The following is a 22,463-nucleotide window of genomic DNA, read 5'->3' on the forward strand; positions in this document are numbered from 1 at the left end:
CTGGACCGCTGAACAAATCCCCTGAACAAGCAGATTGGCAAACCATGTCATACATATACTCTTTATGCAGCATTTTCCCTGTGTGGACTACAAGGTCACTCAGGTGCATCCAGCTGGCAATATAATTTGAGCATTCTTCCAAGTCCCACTGGGCGAGATTATAGTTGCATATTGATGATGCTGTGCTTCATGTTTGGAAATAATCTTGCAGAGATTTCACGTACATACTGGACAACAGAGGCCTCATTTCAGAGATACTTCACACACTACCAATCCCTTCAGTGATGGCACAAATTGCCTACTGCCACTATCTGACATCTATCTTCAGTGTATGCAGTGTTGTTTGTCCAATAAAAGATATTACCTCACCCACCTTGTCTTTCTATTATCTTCAGATTCAGGCACAACCATCAATATCCCTTAATCAACTGAATCAAAAGCTAATGAGCAATCCTACATGACCAACCAATCCTGATCTAAAACCAGCAGAAATCATTCATGACTTTGACCATTGTGGTCTCAACTCCAAAAGAAAGGCTAGAACCTACATAGTATGTTATTGGTATTGAAACACACCTTAATATAACTGGCCTTCCCAATGAGAGAAGGTTTGAGATTGGGCAATAATTGGCAGGCAATACCACATCAAGAGTGTCTCCGCAAGTCTAAGTATGACCTATATCTTTCCTCTCACTACAGGCTAAATCCTCTTCTCTGCTCCTACTCTGAAAAAATGCATTGTACGCATGATCAGGAAAGGGACTAGTAGGGAAGAAAGCTCCCTTCCTAGGCTACAGTGGCTATGAAACCACTCCGGGGATGCTGCTTCAGACTGATAGCTAAAGTAGCTATTTTCATCCTTTAGTGCTCCCATCATGGGATGGATAGCCACACTATGGAAGATCCTCTTGCCTCTTTTATCCATGTTCCTAAGAGAGAGTGGCTGTTCTTCAGTCAAATTACACACACAGACAATACAGGAAAAAAGGATTTTACAACCAGCCACAAGCAGCCACGTTAAAGTTAGGCTTCCACAGTCTCTCTCTTGCTACATTTGTGTAATGGAAATTCTACTGACATTTGCATTCAACTCCCAGAGCAAATGGCCACAAAACCTCATCTCTTTGCTGACATTTTCCCTCATCTGCAAATGAACCAAGCCCCATTCTTCCATTAGAGTTACTCCACAATCTCCATAAGAAGGGCAGTTGTGTCAATTTTGAGTTCAGGGATCTAGCTATTTCCCCATCAATCACTGGAAGGGCTCTTTTCTATACAACCAATGCAATTCTATATAGGTTCTTATATCATGCCAATCACTGTAGTATCTGACTACCCTGGCACATTTACCCATTTTCCTTAGGACAGCCTGCTGAAATTTCAGAAACATCATCTCTTATCATGAATAAATTTCAGAAATAAAGATTAAGACAAAACCTGTCAATCTTTGCATTTTATCACCTCAAATATTCCTTTGAAGGTAGATTCAAATGGATTTTCAAGTCCCCTCAAACCCTCTGGGAAACTGCTGGTGGAGCAAGTTCTTTAGGGATTCTAATTAACCACCTTCCTAAAGTTTGTTATCTCTGAATGAAGTGTTAACCAAGCAGGAAACTCATGGTCTGTTTTGCCTCCAAGTTTAAAGAAGCAGGCCTTATAATTCTTCATAACTGCATTTTTCAACATTAATTCTTCTGTTGGTGGATTAAAATCTCTCTCACCCTCCCTTAGCCATTTTTTCTATTTTTAGCTAAATTAATTTTTTTTTTCAAAAAAAATAAATATATATATATATTTAGCCAATAAATATATCTTTTTCATTGCAGAATGTCCAGATTCCCAAAATGTATGCACTGGTCAGAGCTAAATACAGTATTGCTACTTCACCGTTTCTTTCTAAGTTCTTGGGAAGACAGGTTTTGGTGTTTGATCCATTTCTTGATGAGGCTCCTTCTCATTTGATATTTAAATAAAATCATCATCATAATAGCTAGAGATGACAACTCCCCACTTCTTGGCCATCTGGCTCTCCAGGCATGGTGAGTTTCCCAATGTTTTAGGATGCTTATTCAGCACCAATGTCCTCATTACCTTCATTCCTCTCTGTTTGGAATGTCTTTTTCTATATACTAAGTAGTTGTTTTGCCTCACTTCTAGCAGACAATAAAATTCTCTCCATGGGAGGACATCTTATTTGAGATAGTTATATAATTAAGTTGACAGTCATGAATCCCTTTAATATATCACCTTTACTTAAATGACTGCAAAATATTATAGAATATTCCACAAGATGTGACATGGGCAAGAGAAGGTCCAATTTCTGCTACTTTATTCCACAGTGATCTTTAGAAAATGGGGAGATCTGCTTGAGGTAGGATTTTGCCCTTAGTCTATACCACATATCTGCAGATACAATTTGGCATCAATGGCAGCTTTTGATTGAAAAGATTTTAGGAATCAGAGGACTAAGTAAATATATCCTTCATACAAGAAAGGATATTCTTTTCAGTTAGGTTTAAGTTTAGAACAGATTAAGTTGATTTTAGTTTTCAGCATCACATGTTCCTTAATGTTAACCAATCTAGTCATTTCCAAAATGTAAAAATATTACTTGTTACCAAAGGCAAAAGGTGTTGATATTTTGCTATTTAAGTTTTCATTTGGCAGAGTAGACAAAAGTGTGCATTTGAAAAATTATTTCCAGCCTTGCTGTCAACAGTCTAGATCTCCTAGGAGGTCATTTTCCCAACATTTGTTTTGTATCATAAGCTTTTAACAGACTGCACTGAACATGAAAAAAAAAAAAAAGCCTATTAGTACTTATTAGCTAATGGTTAATTAGGATGAAAAGGCAACTTAGGTTTACAAATGATAACATTAACCAAAACTATCATGTCTTCATTTCTGTTAAGTATATAATAGAGAAAAATAAAACGTTAGACAATAAACAATGCACCAATTCAGAGAGCATAGATTAGAACTGGATACATTACTAATGGTATAGTACATACTTTCTAGTGGTAGTCAATTTGCCTAGCACCTTTCATTCACAATGTTGTACAGTATATGTTAAGAGACAAGTTTTAAAGCATTTTATCATTAACTTTCTTGAACTGTCCCCTAATGATGGCTACTTTGTGACTGTGTTCTCACTAATATCCTAAAACTGTAGATACTCTGAAGGGAAGGGAGCAAAGCTGATGTCTTTCTCACAGGTACAGTGGAGAAAACACTGGTGGGAAGGGCAAATGTAAGCATACAGGTAGGCATCTCTCCAGTCGTGGAGCAGATGAAACACACAGAATAATGACTTGAACTTCACAGTTTCTATCCAGAAAAGGGTCTGCATCTACCAATACTAGGAAAGTGCAGATCCAATATAGGAAAAACCCTCTTGTGAATTTGGAAATACAAGAAATAAAATTCCAAGCTCTGTTCCTTGAAATAAAGGCTAGGCCATTCTCTCTGGGACTCAAGTAAGGAGAATCCCAGGGAGTAATCTCAAGAGAGAACATCCAAAGTTCCTCCCACCTCTTAAATTAAAAAAATAAATAAAATAAACCCTTGCAGTAAGCCTCCTACAGATGGAAAGGCCCAAGAAGATCACAAAAGTGTATGGTCAGTAAAACTACAGGTGGGGAAAGGGAGAATTTCTGATTGGGATATCCCATCTATATCTACAGTTTCTTCTTTTGAAGAAGTGAGAACTCCTAACCCTGAAGAAGCCTCTCTGATAGAAGAAACACAAGAAGAGCAGGAAACAGAAAAGACAATAGGAATACCCCTCTGTATAAAACTTAGATGAGTTTCATAGTTATAGAAGAGGAGAAAACAGTGTATCTCAGTGACTGTTACTAAGTCTTCAAACAGTTTATTTGCTTGGAGTGGCAGGAAAGGACATTTGAACTCTGAGCCTCAGTTTGGGTTCCAGCTTCCAAGTCACAAATCCGTGTCTTTGGTGGCTGTGCTCAGAGCCCTAGTGGCCAGACATATGCTATCAAAAACTGCACTGTATTAGAGAAGTGTGTTCTTCAGATTCCAAAAATACACTTACTATCTTGCTGTCAGGCTACAGCCATGGACACCTGAGGGGATAGTTTCTCCAAACTTTTCTGAATGGCCCTTGAAGCAAGTTTAAATAAGACAGCCACTTAGGGCTAAAATAGCCCAACATAATTAATTCTGCAAGCTAGTTCAATCTTACATCTCAGTTATATCTGGCATGGAAGCCGTGTCTGTTGATAGAATAATCTTGGAACTGTGTTCTTAACAGAAGACTCTACATGGCCAACTATGAGATATGTGTCTGAATCCTGTGAAAAGTTGAGGCCCTTCCTCACAATTGTGGGAAAAACAAAGACTAGTCCATTGAGATCTTTCTTGTTCAATAATGGCCAAAAAGTGAGACACCAAGAGCCTTTTCAGAGCAGCTGTTAAATGCTTAGCCCTTGGACTCTGCAGGACTTTCTATGTCCAGTGATATTAGGCTCAGCCAATTATTCAAGTAAAACAGAAGACCTCAAATCCACATTTTTTTCATTTTGTATTGTTTTACATCCTCTCATATTTCCTCTTGGATACTTTCTAGAAACAGGACAAGGACTCAAACTTAGGACAGAGGCAGAGGAAGCATGCAGAGTACACTAAGCAACACTTACTGATAAAGAAAGCCTGAGGAAACAAAGACTGATTAATAGATCCACTAATCACTAAAAATGCTGCTGTATTTGGAGGGGACATGAGAGCAAGAGAAGTCTGGCAGGAAAAGCGGCCTTTAACTACCCCTCGCTTAATGACGTGTTAGACCAGAGAGACCTAAGAAAGGAAGAAATGATTGCTGAGAAGCAGGCTTTCTTAGACTTCTCAGAGGAAATGTATTTCAAAGCAATAACACCCACCTTAGGTAGGTAGAGGGGAGAAGTAGAAATTGTTGACTTCTGAAGAGAATGGATAGTGCTGAAGAGCAGAGTTTTCATTTATAGCCAAAGGCTAAGTCTGGATGTGTACAAGTCCAAGGACACAAGGTTGGAGAAAGGCGCCTCTAAGAATTCTCAGATGTTAAAGAACATTTTTCTAGAAAAGAGGTTAGTTAGAAAAATTCTCTAAATTTGATTTGATTTTTCTCCTCCTTTTCCTTATTTTTCTTTGGATGACTCAAAGGAAGACAGGGTTAACATGGAGAGGAAAAAGAGAAAGACGACTTGGCTATGGACTTTGAGCTGTTATGATATTGACCTTGAATGACAATTTTTTCTCCTATTTGTTTCCTAGTAGGCAGAACTATAAAGCTGTCCATTATACCTTGTTTAATATGACAGGGAAAGAGGAGGAGACTAACATCCATCTTCTCTCATAGTTTCAACCTGTGTCTTTTATTTTTAAAATATATTCCTTTTATGCCCTTCCAACCTTCTAACTGTACTCCCTGTATTTCTCTTACTGCAATGACTATTGGATCATTATGTTCAGCCACCACTTTTACTTCGAAGATACTGTTTATATCGAGGATAACTAAGAGGTTGAGATGCATAAAGTAGTCTTTCTTCCTCTTCCCGATCACTCTGAAAAAGTTTGCCCCACACAAATATATTTTGTAGCCAGGAAATACAATTTTTCTACAACTCAGACCCTTCAGTAATACCACAGGTCTATTCATGCCTGAGGTTTTACACAACAGAACAGAACTGAAAGAAACAGATGATTCTTGTTTTAAGAACACCTCATAAAAATGCAACATTTGAACAGATTCACAGACAAGGGAAGAGTCAATGTGATCCCTTTGGAGAGGGAAGCTAAGAAATTAATCCTGGGAGGGGGGCAAAGAGAGGGAAGTATTCATCTTCTTTGAGATTACATACTAATCACAACAGAGGCTCATTTTTCAGCTGGGACTATGCATATTACTATTAATTCCATAATAAATTGCATTAATCCTCACATACCTGCCAAGCAAGACAACCTGCAAGTGTTCATTTGGAATATCAGTTTTCTACATTACTATCAGATTTGTATTGCTGCTCTAATGACAAGGACTACTGCAAGAGATTTTCTTTTCTAGATACAATACTTGTGAATGAATGAATTAATCTTTTTAATAAATTATAGAAATAGATGTACTTAATCTACTTCAAAAAGATGTTTTCACATTTCATTCTTATTTCTCAAAACTGAAAGAGTAAGCTACATGCTATTAAAAATTAACCAGAAGCTTCTGAATTTCAAATGTATCTCATCAGCTAAATCTGTTCAATGAACTTTTACCTTCGGCCTGTATCTAAATTCTGCAATGCTATCAAAAGTAAATGGTGGAATTATCATCTGTTTTCTGCTTCTAATTTTACAAGGCCATTCTAAACTCAACAAGGCTAAACATGAAATTCACATTTTTTGTTGCGCTGTATCTGAAAACATACTGTGTCTTTACAGCAAAAATGAATAATTTATCACATCACTGTCATCAGAACTACAATACTAATTATGATAATGAACAATTCCAGTTTAAGTAAATTCCTAGATAATTCAAACCTCATTCAATTTTATCAATTCCTTTAGAAATGCCTTAAAACCAGGAAATTCTAAACTAAAGTTGTAAAAAAACAGAACAAGTGTTTGAAAGTCTGGAAATCTGGTTTCAAACACAACCTTAACTCTGCCCTTGTATTCTGGCACCCTGTGCACCATCCATGTGAAATAGTTAAATATTACAATTACTTTCCACATTTTTTAAATGATTAATTTTTAAATTGTCCACAGGCTCTGGACAGTTTAAACTTCATGTAACCTGGTAGTTCTTCTATACACTAATTAAGCATCAACCTTTGATTGCAAATGTCTTAGATGCCATCAAATACAATTCTGGAGTTTTCAACTCCACTGATTTCGCATAGTTCCTCTGGTTTTATCAAATATCTTCAAAATAAACACATTATGAGTCGCAGGATGGCTTCTTACATCCAAATCTTTGGATAGCACTAAGTGAAAAGTCAAGACACATTATCAATTACCTTACCTTTAAATACGCTTTTTGTATAAAGTTCTTGGTGAATTTTTAATAGCTGTTCTTTATACTTTATGGTACATTTCTTCCTGCCCCATTTTTGCATACAGATGGAAATGTTATGAATCTAGTTTGAGGCTGATCCCCATTTTTGCATTCTATTCTGTGATTGATCTGATCACAAACAAGAAATTCTTCAATGCCATCCATCACCCATGGCAGCAGCTGAGCTAAACTCTAACTTTCTACTACCAGCTAGTCATGCGAGATTCCTGTCATAAATACTGAATGTGCAAACAACTGTTTAAATTAGCTGTCCTATCTGTTTTAAAGCAATTGCAGTGGAAATATAGGCTGATATTTTGTATGGTGGCATGAGGTGGAGGATAGTGAGTTAACATATGTCACATTAGGAGTCAATGTATTGGTCTGGCTGGCAAATATTTAAATTAATTAAACTTTTTTATCCCTAAACATAGTACAAAAAATTAGAACTAAGGCAGCAGAGCATGTAATTTATGCATCCTTTTTTAAGCAAATAATAACAAGGCTGTTAGTAATACTGGGTACAGCCATCTGCTGTAAATATAGTAGCCAATTGTTTAACTCAGTTATAGGAATTTTGCTACCTTTTTGAAATAACAAAAGTAGCCTAATGTTTGGAAAATATTTGGTTAGGAAAGAAAATAGCATCTGGCTTGCGCTGGCATTCTTGGTAAATGCTCCAAAATACGGTGCATGGGCAGGTGCGAGTACTTCTGCTGCTTGGAGTCTTACCAAGCATACACACATTGATTCTTTTTGAAGAACTAACTATGCTGCTAGTCATTTGTCACAATTTATAACAGACTTGATCTTATTTTATGTCAGTTTTCATGTAAGCTGTGGAAATGGTAAATCATACTATAATTAAGTTCTGCAATAAATAAGAAGACCTGTTCTTGGGAGAAAATGCATAATACAATCCTAGTAGAAAGGCAACATTGCCTAGAGCACTGGGTCAGGAGGTCCTGAGTTCTAATTCTGGCTGTGCACTTACTCAGTGTGTGGTCTTGGCCAAGTTGCTTCATTTTTCTGTCTCGGTAGCTTTTTCTTAATTTTATTTTAAAGCCTCAATTCTCTAATCTGTATTATGGGAATAATAATATTTACCTGCCTGCTTTGCTGGCGTGATATTATGACTAATAGCTATAGGACATATGAAGTGCTACAAAATGCTTAATAGTGACTGTCAGTTTGAAAAGACCTACTAGCTTCTCAAGTCCATCTCCATGTATGTACAGGATAGTGTCACGTGGTAGAATATAATGCATCAGACATTAAACCTATACCACCCTTGATCAAAGATCATTTTATATAGGTAGCATTTTCTTAATTTTGTTTTAAAGTAATATTTAGTGCTTTTGAAAGACACTGGACTCTTAGCTCCAGATACTGATGTGCTCTATTCATGGAACAGATACTGCATTGGTAGTACAGTACAAATTTGCTTTTAATGTCCTGACATTTTGATTAAACCTGTTCTGGAAGGATCACCTAGGGGAATGACAGACTAGCTCATTCCAAAGATCTTATTCAGTCTTCGGCATCTCTGCTTAAACTACCTACAAAGGTACCAATCTCATGATCCTCTGTGTTGTAGATACCTGTCTACTGGGAACAGAAAGTGGGACCACCATCTCACTTCACCCAGGGCAGCAAACACTCATAAGCAGTTAACTATGTCTAGCTACTACTGACCAATATTTAAATTTTGACTTTTAGTCATTTATTGTATGCAGTGTTGTTGTACCCATGTTGGTCCCAGGATATTATACTTTTAGTCATTTAGTATATAAATGATAGTAACAGCCTGCTAATAGCATTGTGAAAGGATGTGCCAGTGCTTCATGGTTCATCCATTTTGTACTTCATTTTTCCTTTAGCATTTTTATTTTCTCATAAGCTAGTTTATTAAAACATGAAAGTTTCATTCAGATTTTTTGCCATTACCAATGTGTGGAAATTACTCTCTGTAATGTATGTATTTTAATCATAAAAGTAATGTTAACCACAAAATATCTGTATATACGTTCAAGCTGTGTAATTCTACAGAGTAGTTCTCTGGTACTTAAACTATTTAACTGACTATTAATAAATTTGAATAAATACAGGTAATTGAAACAAGTTAATTTAAAATTGACATAAAATAAAATGAAGAATTTTAATTGTTTGCTTCCTGTAATGTAAATAAAATATATTATTTGGCAATTGGTATAAAACTTGCTTGTACAGTGGGTGGCTATGGTGAATGGATGGCATGAATGGAATACTGAACGCCGGGAGAAGCACAACATAAAACATAATTGGAAATAACAGGAGCTCTGGACCAGCACAAAGGGGAAAGTTGTTTATTAATGTGCTGTATTGTTCCTTGCACAGTTTCCTTAGAAAATGCAGCACATAGTAACATACCGTACTAAAGAGGGGTTGTTTGGTTTTTACATTCCCTTTAACAATTAGAAGGAAAATGCTAAGACAAAATCCTGCTTGTGTCATAAAAGATTGTAAATTGGTGCAGAGTCACTGTCTTTCTCATTACAAAGAATTCTGTCCCTTCTCATGGGTGTTTCGGGTTTTATACAGAAATAGTATCTTCTGACCTTGCTTGATCTGTACATGTGAGGTCATGCCAGTGGGTGCAGGTTACTGGTACCTGAAAAAATCAGGACTGTACCTCTGCCTGTGCTAGACAAAACTCCAAATGGTGAGCCATCTAAACATGCTGCGGGATGCTTTTGCTACTTCCTCCATCAGGCACCTACTGTGTGCTGGACCTCTTGTTGGCTTAACTCTGATGGTGATGGCAGCATGTATATTCTTCAGTGTAGTGACTAACTATGACCTTTTTTCTGGCAAAACATTTTCACCTCCCCATTTAAGGCTTGACTAGCAATATACCTATCACCATGCTAGCTCAGACAAAAACAGGGCACATGCTCTCTGTCTCGGATTCTCCCCAGACAGGGGGTTCATTCACCTTCCACAAGGTCTAGAAGTCAGTAATGCTTATTATGTTACCTTGTAGGAGTCCTCAGTTAATGAAAAAGTGGCTAGAGGCTGCAGAAAAATATAACATTTTAGAAATATTTAATTTTTTGTCACTCAAGGCATTTGTCATTAATACTTTGATCTTAGTTTGCAATTCATTCAAAATGTCTAATTTTTTCAAGCTGTTTGTTTTATTGACCTTCTTCTTGGTTTAGGAAATAAGTCTTTATCCCAGAAAAGAGAAGATAAAAGTAGGAACTATCCGCCCTGAAAATATAGTTATGTAACAGTAATCTTAAATCCCCTCTTTCCTCATTATATAGTTGCGCTCTGAAATTCTAAATTTCAGGGCTAAGATTGTTTTCCTATATGGTAAAACCTACATAAAATAGGTAATTCTACTTCTTGTAGTAAATTATTTATTTGACATTTAATGTGCCTAATGTAACCTTTAAATCATGTTATTGCACTGGTGGTATTATTTATTATTATTATTCATTTGTATTACCATATTGCCTAGCAGCCTTAGTAATGTAAAAGACCAGAACCCTATTGTGCTGGGTACTGTACAAACCCAAAACAAAAAGACAGTCCCTGCCCCAGAGAGCTTACAATCTAAGTATAAGACTAGAGAACAGATTGATAGACAAAGAGGAGAGTAGAAGGAAACAACGAGGCAATACTGGTCAGCATGATAGGTGTTGGAGGCCTAGCTCATCCTGAGTTGCTTGACGAGTTGCCTAACCATTGGTGAGTTGCTGGACCACTGTTTGAGGCCTTGCCTCAGCAGCCTGACCGCTTTTTACAACGGGCAGAGACCAATAGAGTGCTGAGTAACCTTGTATCTCAGTTTCTGCACACCACAGAAGATAATAACCTTGTGGTATCTCAGTTTCCGCACACCACAGCAGATAATGAAGAGTGTGGGTTTTGTACAACACAGCAAATAGTTGGTTAGTTTATAGTTGTATATAGATAAAGATGAACAAGAGGACGAGTTTATATATTTTACATTAAGGCACGTTCTTTCCCACTGCTTCTCCCACTACCAGATGTTGTTTTGCTCCAGTTTCCCATTTACTCTGAAATATTCTAGAGAACTTGTTCTCTTTCCTGATGGCCATCTAATCAACTCAGGAAACATGACCAATCACCACCTCTTAGGGGAGGATCACAATCCATCCAGGGTGGAGAAAGGTAGCCTCCTGTTCTATGATTACTTTAAAAATTAGAGCACAGAAGAGCTAGAATCCAAAATGCCTAAGAAGGCATTTAGCTGAATTCCACCCCCGCCAATGGAATAGTGAAGATTAAAAGCATTTCACAGCACAAGAAGCACTTTAATCTCTAATGCTTCTATTTTGAGGAAGAATATTTTAGAACTATATATGCCCATGCTGAGGAAGCAGGTGACTACACTTTGCTCTAATCTTCTTGTCCTGTGGTCATTAGAGAGAAATACCTAACCATAGCATAAAAACAGATAATTAGTAGTGGCCTAAAGGCAATTTCAATTTGTTAAAGTTTCAAACAAAAAGTTAAAATTAACACAGCTTTATTAAAAATGCTCAACAAAAGCTCAAAATGCTTTAGTGGGCAGGAACCCACTTCGTTGGACACAGAAAGCTTATGCCCAAATAAATTTGTTAGTCTTTAAGATGTCACAGGACTCTCGCTATTATGAGAATTAAATTCCAACATTAATGCCTCATTGAGATACATGGGACAGCTTTAGTCCCTCCGAGCCAATGATTCAGAGCCAGTAGACAATACTGCAGTAGACAACAGTGTAAACCAGACTCGTATTTGGATAGTTATCTTGCAACCCTGAATGCTACAAGTACTTTTTTTTTTTTTTTTAATGAAGGGTTATATTCTGGAGCACAAATCTGAAGTGCATGTGGATTTTGCAGCAAATTCTTCAGCTGCAGGATATCAGAATACACAAGGACCTCACTGGAGGCATGATTCCCTTTTAGTTCTCAGAGTAGTACGCCACCCTCCATCCACTCCCCATCACACACTGAAAATTCCAACTGCACAATAATTTCCCCATACATTTTAGTAAATTTTGAGACTAACTCGAATCCACAAGCAGGAACACTGGGGGATAGGAATTCAAGAATGAAAGGCTACTTTATTGTATTGTATTGTATATATATATATATACATATACACACACAGAGAGAGAATTACCTTTACAAAATAGGCCAAGCCCTAGGGGAAAATTCAGAAGCAAGAAACTCTATTGTTAAGTGGTTTCCCAGGTTAGATATTATTGAGACTGGATCAAGGTTGTAACTCTGGAAACATGGTAGAATGTTAATGTTAGTGGAAGCCCTTTTACATAACAAAATATTGGTGTCAGGGAAGGCAAATACCAAAAGGATCTACATTTGTTAAGCTTACAGCAGAAAAAATAAAATCACATTTAGTAATATCCTGATTAGAAGTAGCATAGATGCATTTATCGTAGCTGTAAGCTAGTTGTTTCTGAAACTATGCTTTCAAGGCCCAATTTTGTAGTTCCAAAAAGCAAAACTGCCTCTGACTTCAAATGAAGCCCAACAGGCTTTGGAAGACGTTCTGTGCTCAAGACACCATAGAACATTATTCCCATAAGTGGAAATGTAGAAAATGAATTGATAATTCTCACTCCCTCATGAATTAATTAATTAATTACAGAAAGCCCTCAGTTTTTAACAAGCAATACATTTTAAAAAATTATGGAACTTTAGAGTTTTCTTGTTACGGATTACCCTTTACAAATTCTGTCTCCAGTTTCTGGAACTCTTGTGGAGAATTCCTTAAATATGCTTTATAATGTTACATTACACATCAACTCTTCTGTATTGCCTTATGATCTTGCACTAAGCCTATCCATTGTGTATCCATTGTGTAACCGGAGATTTTGTTTTGAACTATTTGAATCTGCTAGGCAGAATAGTCAGTAACAGGAGTTGCAGAAAAGCCTCAGAAGCGGTTTAAAATTTAACAAAAATAACAGTAATTAATTAGATAAAGAAAGAGTCCTATCAGTGTTTGGACATTCTGTGATATCTGAAATATTGATAAGTTTCAGGAAAAGGATCTTTAGGATAAAAATTAACAAGTGAATCTGGCGTTGGCAATTAGAAAATGGCTCCCTTCTCTGTACGCTTCTAATTCCCTCCTCGCTCCTAGCCCCCCCCTTTTCCAACTTAACGTTCTCACTCCTAGCGTAACCCTGCTAATTATCATAGGAGGCTAGGATAATTAGCATATTAAGTATTGATTGGTTTAGAGCTTTTTTACATTGGAACCTGATTAACATAGCAGATACAGTTCAATTAGCAAATTAGGTGGCCTTCAAGCTGATTGGCTGAGCATGGGTGACCTTTGGATGAACTCCCTCCTAACATCACCCCTCCCCTACCCATTCTGACAGCTATATATAGACAACTGTCAGCAGGCTAAGCTTTGTAGAGAGCTGAAATCCCCCGGAGAGAGAGAGACCACCAGAGAAGGGGAAGACAAGGCTAATCGAGAGAACCGGAAGAAAAGGAAAGAGCTTTACATCAGGACCAACCTACACAGCACTGAGCATCACTGAAGCAAGGGTGCACCTTAGGCTAACGGAGTCCTCGCCCTGTGTCTGGGGCTAAAATAATCCTGCACAGATACCTCTGTGTTTACAGACAACCAGGCTAACTGAGTCCCTGCTCTGGGTCTGAGCCTGAGGGTAGTTCTCTCTTAGTAATTGGACAATAGTTGGACAGAACAGAAGGACCTTCCCTGACAAACAGAGGGATGTTTTAAAGATTGTGTAAGTAAAGCCACCTGAGTCTGCGTGCCAATAAAGTTGGATGTTTATGGTCTGAGTGAGATTCTCCTTCTCTACCCATCCAGCAACCACCTAGCTAACGCTTGCTGGATGATAGATTGCTAAGGATTGTTAGTAATAATATACGTATAGAGTGTTGAGTATTGGTGTGTAAGATCAATTAATGTATTGTTAGATTAATAGTGTCTAGTATTATAGTAATAAGGTATTACAGTGTTTAGTTATAGTCTTTCTTATACAGTATATCTTCTAATAGTTGTATTCTGATAAATATATATATTATTATATGGTTACAAGTCATGCTTGATTTCTCTCTCTTTCTATTTAATGTAACCATTCACTTCTAAATAAACTTGGTATCTGTTTTCGAAGTATCACAGCTTGTGTGTTCTATTTTGATCAGAGGGCTGTATCCGTGTCCTTTCAAGGGAGGATTGTTTCTCTGGAAATTCCAATAGAGCGAACTACTGTAGTTTTTAGGGGTAATCGTGTACTCTAAAGTTCTCTTGGTAATAACAAATGGGCTTCCCTAAATTCTTGCTGGTAACAATTGTACTGTAACACCTATGTTACTTCTATACAGTTAATGTGGGCAGGTAAAATCCAAATTCCTTTATTTAAACATTGTCCAAGGACAAAGCATCCAAGACCTGGCTTATCCAAGACCATCCAAGGCTTATTTCAAATTTGTTATTCTAGGGCCATTAAATCTCTTAACACCAGACAGTAGGGAAAGACCCTTTTCTTTGGGGTGGTGAAAAATTGTTTAGGAAGAGATTGATTTATAAGAAATGGAGTAGCAGGAATATATGGTTATGGTCAGCATGGGGAAATGCAAAGGACCTGAAAGGTATGAGGCCCCATTACAAGCTCTTTACTGTTGCCCTCTAAGAAAAGTAAATTAAATTTCATAATCATGTTGTATTTTCCCATTTGGTAAATAGATTTTTCCGGTGTTGTAGACAAAGGTTTGTTCCGTGCACCAGCCTCTTTGATAACAACAGTACAGCTCTGGCAATAGCATTCAGCTCATCTGCTGCTACAAATCAAGCCTATGCTATAAAGATTAATTTTGGTCTTGGTCCTACACAGCATTTGGTTTATTTTAGTTCTCAGCAACAGACTGGTGAACCAAAATAGAGACCCTTCCAATTTTCAAGACATTATTCACTAAATACAACATGTCATAGTTAGCTTTGGATATAAGCAGGCATAATGTCAATTTAAACCAGGCATGTGATCCCTCAATTAGTGGATTAGCAGTAGAGTTACCCTATGAGTTGAAAGAAGCAACATGAAGAGAAACTCATTTAACTTCACCATTTGCTAGGCAAATAATCGGTTTATTGGCAAGAAAATGAATTATCACTTTGGTTTTGACTTGAGGCAGGATCTTATTACTTCAGTGAACCTGTAAATTTCACCATTCAGCTTCACTAGCAACAATTCAACAGGTAACCCTGGAAAGTTTTAAACATCATCCAAAAGAACCAATGTGCTAGATGGGTAACATACTGATCCCCACTAAATGGGCAGCTGAACAAAGTCAACCTTCACTCTTTTCTTCTTTAGGTACAGAAATAATTACAATGACTGGATTCTCTCAAATGTTTTTAAACAAAACAGTATTCCTCTTTCTTCCTGCCCGAGGAGACCTAAATATTTACTACTTTTTATTCTCTTCTGCAGTTCAAGAGGAATTTCAAGCACCCATATTTTCCACCTATGTACTTTCATGAAGCTGTATCTCATTTAGTCTGTGTATTGTCACAATTATAGTTTTGTTAAACACAATTTGCTTTCTATTCCCAGGGAAAGATCAGAAAATAAAGGTGTCTGACAAATAACGATCAAATTAGCTTAATTACTTCATGTTGATATCATAAATCATGGCTCTACAATGCGAAATTTGCCACATGCAATTAATGGCTGTTGGTATTGGTTCACCTGATCAAGTGTCTACTATACATAAAATATGCTATGAAGTTTGTGTATCTTACAGCAATGTAGTAGAGAAGTCTTGTCCCAATGGCACATAAATCTGAAGTACCAGAAACCGCTGGATCAGTCCAACTAAAAAAGGAGAGACAAAGAAATATATATCAGTGGATACACACACAAAGCAAACCTCACCATTTAGCATTTCAAGGATGTATAGCTATACTGCTGGAATACCATTTCTAAAGGTTCACACAACATATGAAACAGAAAATAAATTGAAGAAAACCAAATCAAACTGTAATAAAAATGTTCCTTTTTAAAAGTCCCATTTGTGGTTTTGGTGAAATCCTTATGAAAATAAAAGGAACAATTTTTTTTATTTACAGTTCTTCATTCAGAGAGCATATAAACAGCATAGCCCATAAAAAACCTATAGATTCACATCAAGAGTATTATAAAAGTATGTAGTGACAGTTTAAACTTTATTAAACCATTTAATTAAAAACAATAAATCATAAATGCAATCCTAATTATGATAACTGTGGGCCACTGAGGGCATACTTACACGATGGGGAACTTTATCTTAGGAAGCAGTGATTCTGAAAAAGATTTGGCGGTCAGGGCAGATAGTCAGCTGAACATGAGTTCCCAGGGTGATGCTGCAGCCAAAAGAGCTAATGAGGTCTTGGGATCAATAAATAGGGGAATCTTGAGCAGGAGCAGAGTGGTTATTTTCTCTCTATATTTGGCACTGATTTGACTGCTGCTGGAATACTGTGTCCAGTTCTGGTGTTCACAATTCAAGAAGGATGTTGATAAATAGGAGAGGCTTCAGAAAAGACCCACAAGAATGATTAAAGAATTAGAAAACATGCCTTATAGTGAAAGACTCAAGGAGCTAAATCTATTTAGCTTAAAATAGAAGGTTAAGGGGAGACCTGATCAGAGTCTGTAAGTAGCTACATGGGGAACAAATATTTAACAATGGACTCTTCAATCTAGCAGAGAAATGTATAACAAGATCCAGTGGCTGGAAGGTGAAGCTAGACAAATTCAGACCACAAATAGGGTGAAAATTTTTAGCAGTGAGAGCAATTAACCAATGGAAGAATTTACTGAGGGTCATGGTGGATTCTCCATCACTGATGATTCTTAAATCAAGATTGAATATTTTTCTAAAAGTTCTGCTCTAGGAATTATTGTGGGGAAGTTCTGTGGCCTATGCTATTCAGGAGGTCAGACTAGATGATCACAGTGGTCCCCTCTGGTCTTAGAATCCAGGAGGCTTTGATGAGGCAGGTCTAGCTCTGACATTTAAAACAGTAGAAATATAGCTTAATTGGGGAGCAAAAAGAAAAATCTTTTAAGATACTTTCCTATTCAGGAAAAGCCACACACTTGGTGTGGGTGTACAAATATCCATGAGTTGAAATTTGTAGTTTCCTTTTATTGGTTTCATTAATGAGGAAGAGAGTTGTCCCTTTTATTGAATGGGCAGGAGTTTTAGACCCTAAACCATCATTATTCCAAGAGCAACATGGATCTCAGGATGTCTACAGAAGCCAAGAACATTCATGGAAAAGCTCAGTGCCTCTGAACAGTTGCCTGGGCTACTCCCTCCTACAGGATACATGCTGTTGTGGATGAGTTCTACTCCCACTGACCATCCACCCTGAGTCTACAAAAAAATCCCACACCATTCTAAGGGGGAGCAGACATGGAGCATAAGTTCACAGTTCTTCTAGTACTCACTGTTTAGTTTACAGGAAGAAACCAAACGATTTCTGCTAATCTGGTATGCGTCACAATTTTAAAATTATTCTAATGGAGGCTTTGTGGGCTGTGTGAGCATCACAAAAGTGAAGGGACTCCCACAAGCAAAGAACAAATAATAAGTATAAAATCCATTAATGGGTGTGAGATATTATGCTCAGATAATATGGTGAGAGGGTGATCTTAGTACCCAGGTAGATATATGAATTATGCAATTGTAACAGAAGGTACAATCTTCCAAACACACATTACCAGGCACCTTTAGGAGTAGAACTGCGCTTTGCAGCAAGTGTAGGAAACCCTTGTGCAGAGTATAGGCCATTCACAAGTTTGCAAAAAAGAAAACAGTAAACAGTTTTTTTTAAATTAGAAAATGTATTAAATTTGCCAATTTAAATTTAATAATTTTTAAGACACAATCCATATTCAAGTCTGAAATCTTCCCCAAAAATTTATGCTTTCTGAAAACCATGCACTGGAACACATTAGAATCACATGCAATTCAAATTAGTTTTCAAAAGGTGAAAGACGCCAATAAGCACTTTCTTTCAGGTGTTTTCCTGATGGCATTACAAAGGCCACCATCTACAACCCTGTTTGCAGTTAAAATATTACAAGGGTTTTGTTTACAGGCTCTACTACTTCTCTCACTGCAAGAGTCATAATAAAAAAAATTAAATATAGGATAAAAAGAATGAGAGTGAAATCCACTCTATCCACATCCAACACAAGAAGTTAGGTGTTGGAGGCCCAGTACAATTTGAGTTGCTTGACCTCTGCCCTACAGGCTTAGCATAGCATTCAATTACTTGCTTGGCTATTCTGACCCCTGTAGCATGACATCTTTCAGTTGGCAGAGACTGAATAATAGTATAGATGTCTCAGTTTCTGCATAGCATGGCACATAAGACAAAATACAGATACTGTATGCTTGCAGCTGCACATAGATAACGGTGATGGGAACAACAAGTTATCCTTGAACGTCTGGGGTACATTGTTTTACTCCGCCCCTCCTATCACCAGATGTTGTTTTGACGACCCCAATTATTATGGTGAGAATGGAATGTAGTTAAGGGTGGAAACCCAATGTAGGTAATTAGCATATATGATAATGAGAGAGAGATAATTAGGTGAAGGTTGTTTATGGAAGGGTATAAGTAGTCACCACTTAGACAAAGTGGGGCGCTCCATCAACACCTGACTCCACGGGAGGTGCTGCCGGTTGGACCAGAGGACCCACTTACTCCCTGGCAGGGCCCTTGAAGAAAGCCGTTCCTGTATACAGCCTTCTGAGTGACTGCTTAGCTCTCCAGGCTTAGTGAGTATGATATATTGTAGTTAATTTTAGGCTTTGTATCTAACTAGTATATTTATAGAAAACCTTGCACATTAAACCTTATTGATCTGCAAATCGGGCGTACTATGTCTCACTGGTATCCACACTGATCACAAAGTGTCGAGAACCAACATTAGGCTCTGAGAGGAGCAGGTGAAGGGTGAAATCCACACCTCCAACTTAGGGTCAGGTATAGGGCTGCTGCACAGACTCACAACAGGCTGGAATAGTGGCTCCAACCACTTTACACCAATTCCATAAGTTACTGGGGCCATTTGGTTTGCAGTTCTGTGGCCTACTCCCAATTGTGGTCTTCTTTGTTGCACCACGTAGGGCTGGAACAGAGACCCTTTCTGTGTAAAGAGCAGGCATGTATTACATCTGGGATGTATTAGCAGGGGTGTTGTATGCAAGACACAAGAAGTAATTCTTCCACTCTACTCTGCACTGATAAAGCCTCAACTGGAGTATTGTGATCAATTCTTGGCACCACATTTCAGGAAAGATGTGGACAAATTGGAGAAAGTCCAGAGAAGAGCAACAAACATGATGAAAAGTCTAGAAAACATGACTCATGAGGGAAGATTGAAAAAACTGGGTTTGTTTAGTCTGGAGAACAAAAGACTGAGGGGTGACATGATAACAGTTTTCAAATACATAAAAAGTTGTTACAAGGAGGAGGGAGAAAAATTGTTCTTGTTAACTTCTGAGGACAGGACAAGAAGCAATGGGCTTAAATTGCAGCAAGGGAGGTTGAGGTTGGACATTAGGAAAAACTTCCTAACTGTCAGGGTAGTTAAGCACTGGAACAAATTGCCTAGGCAGATTGTGGAATCTCCATCACTGGGGATTTTTTAGGCACATACCTGTCAGGGATGGTCTAGATAACACTTAGTCCTGCCTTGAATGCAGAGGATTGGACTAGAAGACCTCTCAAGGTCCCTTCTAGTTCTATGATTCTATGTGCCCTTATGCAGCTGCTCTGCCCATGGACCCTCAGCACAGTCCCTATAGGTACTTAGCTATTGCAAAGAACTTTGGATGGCCTCTCTTCACCAAGGGTGTATTCCACCCTGAAGAATAAATAAAACAATAGTAGACAAGCATGAAAAGTTAATATGCTAGCTCTTGAAATGGTAAGATACATATTTGACTGTCATATTGCTTATTAAGGTCCCCGAGCAGGTGGAAGGGGGGAAAAAATCACTTGAATATTTTTAAATTTTGCAAAACTGAAGTTTTATTCTGTTGAAAAACTTTTCACCCACTGTTATTTCAACATTAAACTTTAAAAAAGTAATGGATCTAAACAATTGTTTGTAAAAAGCAATCAGAAATGATCAATATTAGACTATATAGCATGTTTTATCAAACACAAAAAACTCTTTACAAACAATTAAGCCTCACATGTCTGTAAAGTGGGTAAATATCACCATTTTATAGAATAAAACGAAAGATGGATTAAGGGTCCCATTCAATGCCTGCTGACAGACAGACTTTTATTGACAACAGTGACCAGATCAAACCTAAGTTATTTGTCCAAGGTCAAACTATGACAGGGTCAGGAATGGAACAACTAAATTGAAGTTAATGAAGCTATGACAATTTATATCAGCTGAGGATCTGCCCCAAAGTGTTTAGCTGCATATTGCATTGTAAACTTCTACTTATTGGTAACAGCTGCCTTGCTGAAAAGTGAAAAGCTGACGGAGGAGGAGCCCAAGGTAAGAGACAATATCGCAGATAGCTACATTTTAGAGAAGTACTGAATTAATAATCAAAACAATATCTTCCATGTGTAATGCCTCTATACTTACGAGTTTGTCTAGTTTCTTTTGGTAGCTGAATCTTGTTTGTTTGACTGCTTCCTTCAAGGACAAAAACAAAGCCTTTTACTTCTTTATCAAATTCCTACAAAAAGGAACAGTGAACAAAAATAAACCTTTTATCGTTCTCTTAATTAGGACTTGACCAAATATGCCGATGACACAAAGCTGGGGAGGCAGGGGGGTTGCCAACACTTTGAAGGATAGAGCTAAAATTCAAAGGGAATTTGATAACTTGGAGAATTGGGCTACAAAATTACAACAACAAAATGAAATTCAACAAAGGCAAATGTAAGGTGCTACACTTAGAGAAGAAAAAGAAGATGCACAAATACAAAATGGGTGATAACTGGCTTGGCAGCAGCACTGCTGAGAAGGATCTGGAAGTTGTGGTAGATCACAACTTCAAAATGAGTCAACAATGCAATGCTGTTGCAAAAAAAGCAAATGCAAGTTTAGGTTGCATTAACAGAGGCATGAGCATGCAAGTCACAGGAGGTGATGGTACTGCTCTACTCTGTCGTGGTTAGCCTCAGCTGGAGTACTGTGTCCATTTTTGATCACCAATGTATAGAAAGGATGTAGCGAAACTGGAAAGGATCCAGAAGTGAGAGACAAAGATGATTAAAGGGATGGAATGCAAGCCATACAAGCAAAGGCTGAAGGAACTGGGTATGTTTAGTTGGGAAAAGAGTAGATTAAGGGGGGACATGATAGTGGTCTTCAAATACTTGAAAGACTGCCATAAAAAGGATGGAGAAAAAGTTGTTCTCGCTTGTCACAGAGGGCAGGACAAGAGGTAATGAGTTCAAACTACACAGCAGATTTAGATTAAATCTCAGGAAAAACTTCTTAACTGTAAGAACAGTAGGACAATGGAACATACTGCCTAGGGAGGTCATGGAAGCTCCTTCACTGGAGGTTTTCAAAACAGATTGGATAGCCATCTATCTTGGATCATTTAGACATAACAAATCCTGCATCTTGGCAGGGGATTAGATTAGATGATGCTTGCGGTCCCTTCTAACTCTATGGTTCTATGATTCTAAGACTGGAAAAAAAAAAAAACCTATTAAATAACGTTAATTTGATTGTTCTTAAGACTGTCAAGAGATATGTAGCAATAACCATTTTATAACAATTGAGAAAGATGGTAGTAATAATATTCTCAGTAAAACTCTGCCTTTTCATTATATATTTTATAAATAAAATATATTGACATATGTGTGATTCATGATCCACTCACCCAGACTTGACCCAATGGTTATCAGAATAGCAAAACTATTTTAAGCTTTGTTCCACTAGAAGTATTTAAGCTATAAAACTACAGCTGTGACCAATCCAGTTTTCAAGCAGGCATAAAGTGGTAATTTAAGTGGTCATTTATTCTGTCATGGTGACAGAACTGCAAGTGACAACTTTTCCATAGTCAGGTCAAAGCCCTCATTACCTTCTAATTTTAAGCTTCATGTACATTTTTCCACGGTTTATTCTCCAGGTCTTATAAGTCCCCCATAAAACTTACTTTCCATATTGCTGATGGACTGCCAAAGATCTTCCATTTTGCTCCTGGATTCTTGCCTTGAGCACTGAATATTTCAACAAATGGGCCACCCTGTGATAAAATTGTTTAAGGATACGTCACCCTAGCCAGGGGTTTAGCACAGATTCATCACTGAGTAGCGTTTGACAAAGCTGAGCAGGTCAGAGCAAACCCCCATCAAACAGTGGTTAACA

General features: G+C 37.6%; 1 protein-coding gene across 12 annotated transcripts in view; it reads right to left on the bottom strand.

Moving 5' to 3' along the window:
• The window catches only part of CFAP20DC (CFAP20 domain containing), a 154,966-nt gene that overhangs the window by 121,707 nt on the left and 10,796 nt on the right, over window positions 1–22,463 (bottom strand). For 11 of the 12 annotated variants that reach the window (XM_067541323.1, XM_067541314.1, XM_067541334.1 and 8 more), the window contains 3 exons: window positions 22,252–22,341; window positions 20,718–20,811; window positions 15,851–15,923 (listed from right to left, as the gene is read on the bottom strand). In XM_067541323.1, coding sequence (XP_067397424.1) covers window positions 15,851–15,923; window positions 20,718–20,811; window positions 22,252–22,341 — 257 coding nt within the window. The remainder of the gene's footprint in view (window positions 1–15,850; window positions 15,924–20,717; window positions 20,812–22,251; window positions 22,342–22,463) is intronic. The other variant, XM_067541370.1, reaches the window with a different exon arrangement.

Source organism: Emydura macquarii, unplaced genomic scaffold, assembly GCF_026122565.2.
Source record: "Emydura macquarii macquarii isolate MOO-44397 ecotype Brisbane River unplaced genomic scaffold, CSIRO-AGI_Emac_v2 contig_71, whole genome shotgun sequence".
Classification (NCBI taxonomy): Eukaryota; Metazoa; Chordata; order Testudines; family Chelidae; genus Emydura; species Emydura macquarii.